Here is a 9,016-nt window from a genome sequence, read left to right as displayed (position 1 = left end):
TACAGTTTAAAATACTAGCAAAATATCTTACAAGTCTAAAACGATAAAAGCTTAAAATTCAAATACAAGGTGGTACTCTGGTATCGGCTAATTAGTTATACTTAAAATCTTACTCCCTTCTGTTTAATGTTTGAGGGGAGATTCAGTCGAAATCTAGGTGTAGCAGAGCCTTTGACCATCTTGCCATGATCGCGTATTCCTTAATATTGTCCATATCGTCATGAAGTTGGGGAACCAACGTGTTCCAAACTATTGCTCCTCTTCAAGCTACGGAGTTCCTCATATAGTTGGTGTTAAAACGAGGGACATCAATTGTCATTTTTTTCCTAAGTTGGTATCGCTCAATGTTATCATTTTTCTTAATAATAGCTGACATAGCTTCTGGAGTCAGGTTACTGTGGATTTTATACATAAGCTTAGCTAAGCTAATTTTATACATATGGGCTAAAGAAGACCAATTAGCCTTTTTCATAACATCTGCATTAGACATCTCCCAAGGTAGCTTAAAAATAATTCTCGCAGCTCTACAATGCAGTGATTCTAATGCCTTAAAATCTTCCTTATTTTTGAGACCTCCCCATATTGATATACCATATACGATCGACGGCATGATAACTTTAAAATGCAAGTCTAATAGCATGTTCTTTGGAAGAAATCTGCTACGTTTTAACAAGTTTAACTTATCAAGAAAGCCTTTTTTAACAACACTGACAAGTTTGGACCAGTTTAGTTGATCATCTATCAATACACGTGATAGATGAGAGTGTGAAACCCATTTGATGGTATGCTGGCCCAACGTTCACTCTTGCAATGGGCCAGTGAATCTTCCACGATGGAGAATCATTGCTTCACATTTCTTTGGATGAGGCACAAGGGAGTTTGTTTCGCACCAATATAGAAGCTCTTCCAAAGCTTTGTCACGTTCGGAAGTTACTGCGTCGATAGCAGTTGTGGCAGAGGTTAGAGCTTCAGATAAATCACTTGTATAAAGAGAAAATTAGGTCGGTCCTAGAACAGAACCCTGCGGCATTCCAGATTTAACAGTGTTAAGATCTGATTCTATGCCATTTAGGACAGCGTATTGTTTTCTGTTGTCAATTAAAGGAGTACGCCATTAATTCCAAAATCATTTTCTAATTTACGTAATAGCACATTATGGGAGACACAGTCTAATGCTAAATCTACCAGAACTATACCAACAAATTTATTTGAATCAACGGCACTCCTCCAAATTTCTGTCAAATGTACTAGCAGCAGCTTTGCCGAGTATCCTCTCCCGCGTAAGCCCATTGTTTGTCTGTAATTAATTTATTTTCAATAAACGCACGGTGAATGAACGAATCAGTAAGAATGGTTTCAAGCATTTTGCTAGGAACACTTAGAAGAGATAGGGGGCGATAATTTCCTATTTCAGTCTCGTCATCCTTTTAAAAAACTGGATTGACTCTCGCAGTCTTCTTCCACTGGCTAAAGACGTAGCCATCTTTCACACTCACAGTGTCAACCTCGTTCCCAGGGTCTCTCATCTAGACCCTGGGAACGAGGTTGTCAAAGTGTAAGGAAAACTGGGCACACTATCCACACGGAATCAAAAAACGCCTCTCATGCCATTAATCTATTCACAAATTCACGTCATCCTATTTCAACCAATAGCAAAGCTTCTCCGCACACATATAAACCTACAACAACCACAATTCCTCTGTTCGCTCCGACGAAGGGCTAACGCTCGAAACGTCAGCTTTCCAAATCTTTCACGGTGGTTATTACCCTGCGAGCAGAGTCTTTTTCGATCTTCCTAGATAAGTCGGGAAGAAGAAAATAGACTCTGCCAGCCGGCTCGACATTTCGTGTTGAGCATGCGTTAAAAATTCAAACGTATTCGGGAGTCAGTCACGCGTGACTAGTTACCGCAAATCCACAAAACCAAAACAAACAGTAGCGGATATTTTCGAACAACTCTGGCAAACACACGACAACCAAGGAATCATTTCCTCAAGATTGTTCAAGTTAAATTGCCATTTTAATTTTTACTGAAAAAATTAATAGGTTTCTCAATTCTGGTAAACTAGATTCTGTAACCGACATACGGAAAAATTCTCATGGGAATTTAGACAATTTAAAAATTGTCACGCTGTTGTAAATTTAAAAATTTTTGATGACGCGTGGCGATTGATCATGCGCACAAATAAAAAAAAACAGGTTTGGCAAGTTGAAACTGGACTTACTCATCCATTTCTTTGGATGAGCGGCAAATCAAAGAAAGTCGAGCCGGCTGGCAGAGTCTACTTTCCTCTTCTCGACTTATCAAGGAAGATCGAAAGAGACTCTTCTCGCAGGGTAGGTGGTTATTCGACCTTTATCAACTCATTTGATAAAATCAATTTCTGTCACAGTGTAAGAGTACATCAACGGGGTTAGCAATGCATCTCCGGCTTCCTTGAGGATTTTCGGTGATATGTCGTCGGGTCCTGTCGCTTTATTTGTTTTGAGATTAGCTAATTTTCTCTCAATGGCTAATGGCGATAGTGCAATGTTATTGACATAAAGATGTTGTCCATGTAGCGCCACCATAATTATGTGAGGTTTGTGAAGAGCGTGTTTTAAAGCACGCATATGAAGGGGCCATTCCTATACCCATAGCGGTACCGTGTATTTGTACGTAGTGTTTGCCATCGAAAGAAAAGTTATTCATAGTGAGAATCATATATACGTATGAGGTTACAGAGTGTTTCAGTCTTGATTTGATAGTAGAATCGGTGCAGGTATTGTGAAAATGTCGACACGGGTCGATGCCCTCATTATATGAAATGTTGGTGTAGAGAGAGATGACTCGTCAAGAGTAACAAGAGCGGCATTGTCAGGGGCACCCAACGAATCTGTTCCTCACATTATCTGTTCCCCAGAGGAATCTTGCTGGCTGGCAAAAATACAGGTGTTTCGATAAGCTGGCTGGGAAATTTTGTTATTGATAGAGGTTTTGCCTGGGAATTACTGACTTTTTCTAGCATTTCAACCCGAGCTGGCTGTAGAAACTCTGAAGACTGAGGACGACTAAAAAAAAAAACAACAAAAAAACAAAAAAAAAACCCCTTCCCTCTCCCAGAGAGTAGTCACAAACATACGACGGCTGGTCAGAGTGATTGCGCTTGCGGAAAAAAACCTGTTTTGTCCCGGTTTTGTCGCTTTTGTTTGGCCGTTTTGCATCGAGGGATTTGAAAGCGCGCGGAATTCCTGGCTGGGAAATAAATTTGATCAGCTGGCTGGGAAACCAACCAATTTTATCTAGCTGGCTGGGAAATTTCTTGTGTGTCTTGCTGGGAAAAAGGAACAGATAATGTTTTCCCAGCAACACTGAAAAACACCTGAGAATGCCTTAATAACATTTATTTTCATTAACTGGGGTATAATAATACATTTTACAACAAATTGGTCGTTGGGTGCCCCTGCTTTGTCAGGTAGTTGTCCGATTTGTCGAAGTTTGTTGAGAAAATGCGTAGTATCTTTAATGAATGACTGAGTGGTGTGAAACACGGGTTTAAGATGATGTTCGACGAATTGTGAACGACGTTCAGTAGGGTGGCTGTTTCTAGAAACTATGGGTCGTCCAGGATTTCCGTTTATGTATTTTAGATAAAATGTAAAAGCGTCCGGGTTTAGGATTTGCCCACACAAGGACAGAGAAAAACTCTGACCAGGGTGGGAATTGAACCCACGAATAGAAGCTGCTTACAATACCAAACAATAGCAGGGTACGAGAGCGGCTACATTACTGAAATCCGGCCTGCCTCTAAATTGGATAAATTCAATCTTGTCTAGTATGTTTTAATAATTTCGTCATTATTATATGGTTCTGTCGCACAAGCACTGGGAACTACCAAGTTCACGAATTTGATTGGCTGAAATCGATATTGACCGCGGTCTAGATTTTCCCATCTAGACCGGCATCTAGACCGGTAATGTTTTGCGGTGAAAAGATGCAAACTAAAATGCAAAAATATTGAGAATTTTCTTCTACCAATATTTATTTATGGAAGTGCCAAACAGCATGATGACAAAGGAGAGGATGACGAGCAAACTTTGACAGAATTAAGTTCAGCTCATCGCCACTCATCGCCGTTCGCAAGCGAAATGTCAGTTAGTACAAACCAGTTACATTAAACGAATTAAATTGTTCTTGTTTGCCATATAATAAACATCTTATTAACCGAGCTTAGTCAGTCTGTATGGGAGAATCTTGACCTCGATCGTGTGTACAGACCTCACTGCGTTCGGTCTGTACTCACGACCTCGGTCAAGATTCTCCCATACAGACCTCCTTCTCGGTTAATAAGAGCTAAGTATCACAGACACTTTTTATGGCAATGGAGGCTTTATATTTTTTGAAGGATAAAACTTGTTATGGCTTAATCGTGGAAGATCAAACAAGGTTGGAAAATGCTAACGCGGGAGCCCATCAAGGGGAGCTTTCATTTCCCATACGAATCTTGAGAGGCAACGCTTTCCCGTATTTTGCTATTTTTAGCTCGGCACAGGGCGTACCACAGGGATTAGAATAACCAATCACAGCAGTGTTATTGTTACACGTCATAGGCCAGAGTTTACACAACTGATTACAATAATAAAGTCTTTGTTCTAGCGGAATCTGTCTTCCGAGACGTCCACATGTACAAACGTCAAGTCCACTTCGTCCGCCATTACATGAGATCTTTGCTTTTCTTTCAAACATCAGACCGAGGTTGACCTGCATGCGGACGTCTCGGAAGACTTCCACTCGTCTAAAAATAACTTTCGTGGACATGACATATCCCAAGGGCTGGACCGGGAGCCTCCCTCTCTGTCCCCTCATTTTCTCTTGGTGAAATCAAATCAGTTCACACGAAGTTTAAGCGGGACAAATAAAGTAGATTTGCATAACAGAAGTACATCGATAACATCTTTAATTTCACCCAATTATTGCTTCAGTTACAAATGTGCAATGGAGCTCTGGAATTGTGAATGTTCTAAATTTGTCTAACAGCTACCGTGCAAGGTTCAATACAGACTCAAATAAAACCAGCTCCAGCCATGGTCTTCTGCTAGGCTTAGAGAAAGTGTTTTGTGATTCCCAGTTTCGTTTTACTTTCAATTTTCTTTACTGTGAGCCTGGAAAAGGTTTCGGAAACTCCTCCACAGTGTTAACATTAAATGGAGCAGGGCCGGTTAACGCAACGATTATTTTCGGCTTACCTTAAAGTTTTATGACCTACTACTTGTCAGCAAGATTTTTCAAGCTAGCGTGCCGTGCGAAGGCAAAACCGACAAACAAATAAATGACGACAAAAACTTCGGAAAGTTTCAATTAAAATATAGCATCATTTATTCACTTACAAGTTAGAAAGAAAAGTACCTTCAAAAGAAACACAGATGCTATCATGCTGAGACTATATTTTTTTACTCTGTGGTAAGAGTTTTGGTTTATCCCATCTACAGATAGTAGATAAAATCGTGTTTTAAGTATAATCCTCCATCTCCCTGGGAAAACAAAAACTGATACACTCCCTCGTTTATTCACTATCACTCATACTCAACCACTACTAAATTGCAATGATTATACTGATTTCCTCTGATCCAATGCAACTAAAATTAAAATCACCCAGTGTATATAGAAGATCCTTTGAGAACAAATACACTTTTGTGAACAGGAAAACAACGTAACTGGCACTCGTGCAAACAAAGTGTTAGCGAAATGTTTAACACCATAGTCTTCTAAAAATATGACTCTAGGGTCCCTCGACGCCTAATATCACAGGTCCAACAATGGAAACCGCCACCAAGGGAATTGGCAAAGCGGAGAGATACAGGAATGCACTTGATCCCGAGACTCTCAAACATCTAATAAAATCATGAACGAAACAATAGTTTAGAACTGTGATACAACTAAAAAGACAGTGTACGATACTATTATTTAATAGATGTCCCATAAATCTCAGTACCTTTTGAGTTGTTTTCTCATTTTTGTCTACGACAACTCTTTTTGGATCCAGCATGAGGACGTTCATGGATAACCATTTTGATGACATCCATAATGGGTGTGTGTCAGGCATGAGTGGAGTGGGTGGCTTGACGACTGTCCAGCCGGCTTTGTGGAACATGTCAATCTGATGACATGGCCTGTCTGGATTGGAAAGCACTAATCCGGGCCCAATGATGTTAAACGTTGCATCAATGTGCATTGGATTAGGATCGTCAAAGGACAGTTTGTGGACGCGATAACCTCGCTCATCAAGATGGCGGCGCATCCATTCAATTCCAAGGTTGTTAGTAACCTGAAGTAGAAAAGAAAATCAAGCCGTTGCCCTGTACGACGAGGGAAATCTTCGGTTTTGGAAACGTTCTATTCACTACAGATTTGCCTTTTTCTGGCACATGATACATTACAGTATGTTTCCGCAAACAAACATACAAATTACTTGAAATTATTTTACAAGTATTATATAAACACCAATGAAATACCAAGAGAGCTTTCGCCCGAAAACATGATATCTTCACACGTGAAGATAACATGTTGTTTTCACACGTGAAAAGATCACTGTTGCTATGGTTACATATGAAAATCACGCCTTTCGATGCCTTTCGTGAAATGATTTAGTAGTTCATTGGTGTTTATGTAATAATTAGAATATTACACGGCCACAGTCACACATTTTTCAACACTAGAACAGAAATTTCGTATCTCTGCGCGGCAATGTAATATCCCCTATTTATTTAATATATTTCAGCCAGGGCATTTCACTTCTGTTGTATGAACCGTATTTTCCCGAACAAGCTCTGTCCTGGAAAAAGTGCCACACTTCAGAATAGCCGATCTGTAGAATAAGCTCAGTACAATATTGGCCCTTGCTAAACAGTGAATCTTATAGAGAATGTGTAAAACACTTTAACAGGGTGGATCATACCAGTGTCAACAATTCAACGGGATGTCTTATTAGAAGCTTCGGCAAGGATAGAGCTTAACAAGGAGCAATGGTTGTTTCGACGTAATAGGTTACCATGGCAACGATAATATCTCAAAAACGGACTCGGCGAGCCCAATTTCTTATTGATGAAAAGTGATTAACAGGCTCAGATAAAACTATCTGCAAACTAAGTTGAAAAATTCTCTGGAGCAGAATCATAGCCAAAATGTCTAGAATCTCCGCTCCAGAGAATTTTTTAACTTTGCAGAAAGTTTATCTTAGCCTAATTGCTTTTCAACAATTAAAAGTGGGGGTCACCGAGTTTTCGAGATATATATAAGCATTTAAAGGCGAACTATAAGGTGAAAGTAGATGGCTTTTTTGTTATCATGGTAAACTTTTATGTCACTACAACATTGCCTTTAATTGCAATAGTTGTGTACATGGAGTCCTTTTTATATATACTTCAGTTTCTTGCAAGTGTTAAAACTAGTTTGAGCCTCCTTTGTTGATTTTAATATGCTGCACTGGTAGCCTAAAGCCTGAGGATTTTTCAAGTTTGTTAGTTAGCAGTTGAAAGTAGCGCACTGCTTCGGTAACGTAGGGGTCATTGGTTTAGATACATAATTTTTAAGGCTTTAAACTGCCACTATTACCAAAAACTTAATTCTTATTTTTCTTTGGATTTCAAAACTATGTTAACTAAACACTAAGCGACCAAAGTTTTAAGACGATTTAAAAAAGACACCTGTTTATTTCAACTGGAATTTTCCTATTTAATGGTCCGCCATTACTAACTTAAGTTCTTGACTGAGAGAGCTGGACCGAGGAGAAATGACGTAAAAAACTTAATATTTTAAGAATGCAATGCGTGTGTACGCCGCAGAATTAATATGCAGCACTGGAGTTTTGGGCTTTCAGACTTTAAAACTCGCGTTTTGCATACATAATAAGCTGCATTCACACTCTGAAATTTTAAGCTAGTTAGCGTCTGACGTCACTTTTCCCTGAATCCAACCCTCTGATCGAGGTCCAATCGGTGAGTTTTGAATGTGAGTAAAGGCGGACCGTTAAATCCAAAACTTATACTCAAAGTAAACGGCCTTTGGATCAAAATCAAAGCTCAAAATTTTACCAATCTGGTGTTAAGCAATCACACTTTCAATTTCTGAAGAAGAAAAGCGTGTGATTTTGTCCCGGGGGCAATTCCATATAAAAACGGGAGGGATATTTTAAATTAAACCCCTAAAGGAAACCAATCTGGGCGTGGCCCAGGCTTTTTTGACCCTACAGGCTATATGAATAAGTCAAGTAAATAAAAAGAGTTAAAAATATACGGCTACATATGATGGCGTTTTCCCAGAACACCCTAAGTGAGACCAAAATCCAAAATTTACACCCCTAAGCGAGACGACGAGCATCCCTCCCCTTTTTATATGGGAGTCCCCCCCGAGGATTTTTTTAATATCACAGGGGCACTTTAAATTCACCGCTGATTAAGTAGCGCTCATACCTGCAATGTTCGTTTCAAGATTTCACAGTTCCTTCAATTGCTTACAAAGAAACAACGAAACGCTTTCCACTGGTCTCAATTCAAGGCCCATTATTGTGGAAATCAGCCAAAAATTATCACTTTTTTTTCGTAAATACCTGACTCCTTTGTACGAATATATCTTGTCCAGCTCGAATAAAGTCAGCGGCATCAAAACATGGCTCAAACTCTGCGGTCACAAACCTTCCTTGCGCAGCAAGTTTATGGCGATCTTCAACTGTACGCATTGGATAGACCTGGATTGAAAAAAGAACTTCATTGGCCCTCGCAACTAACTCTAACTGAATACTGACAATAATTTCTCCTCCTTTCTTTCAGACTAACTCAAGGAGCTTTCCAGTAGCTAGGTTTCTACCTGATCATAAAGGTCATCACTCATGAGGGGCTTTGGCGCAGTTGTCCATTTGGCACCTTGTTTGAAGTACTCCTTGATGAGAGACCTATAAGCGCGATATTCAAAGAAACGAGACCGCCATGCCATGGGTGCTTCGATGATTTCATCTCCAACTACAAGCAGGAGGTCACGTGG

At 39.7% G+C, this 9,016-nt stretch overlaps 1 protein-coding gene across 4 annotated transcripts in view; it reads right to left on the bottom strand.

Moving 5' to 3' along the window:
• Nucleotides 1-4,920: 4,920 nt before the first annotated feature.
• Nucleotides 4,921-9,016, bottom strand: part of LOC138041927 (glycine amidinotransferase, mitochondrial-like) — a 35,976-nt gene continuing 31,880 nt past the window's right edge. For all 4 annotated transcript variants that reach the window (XM_068887617.1, XM_068887618.1, XM_068887619.1 and 1 more), the window contains 4 exons: nt 8,843-9,016; nt 8,586-8,723; nt 5,973-6,305; nt 4,921-5,871 (listed from right to left, as the gene is read on the bottom strand). The exon at nt 8,843-9,016 is cut by the window's right edge and continues 48 nt beyond it. In XM_068887617.1, the coding sequence (XP_068743718.1) occupies nt 5,746-5,871; nt 5,973-6,305; nt 8,586-8,723; nt 8,843-9,016 (771 nt within the window). In that variant the 3' untranslated portion in view covers nt 4,921-5,745. The remainder of the gene's footprint in view (nt 5,872-5,972; nt 6,306-8,585; nt 8,724-8,842) is intronic.

This window comes from Montipora capricornis, chromosome 3 (genome assembly GCF_036669925.1).
Source record: "Montipora capricornis isolate CH-2021 chromosome 3, ASM3666992v2, whole genome shotgun sequence".
NCBI lineage: Eukaryota > Metazoa > Cnidaria > Anthozoa > Scleractinia > Acroporidae > Montipora > Montipora capricornis.
Note: the sequence above shows the minus strand (reverse complement) of the source record. Positions and strands in the feature narration are given on the sequence as shown.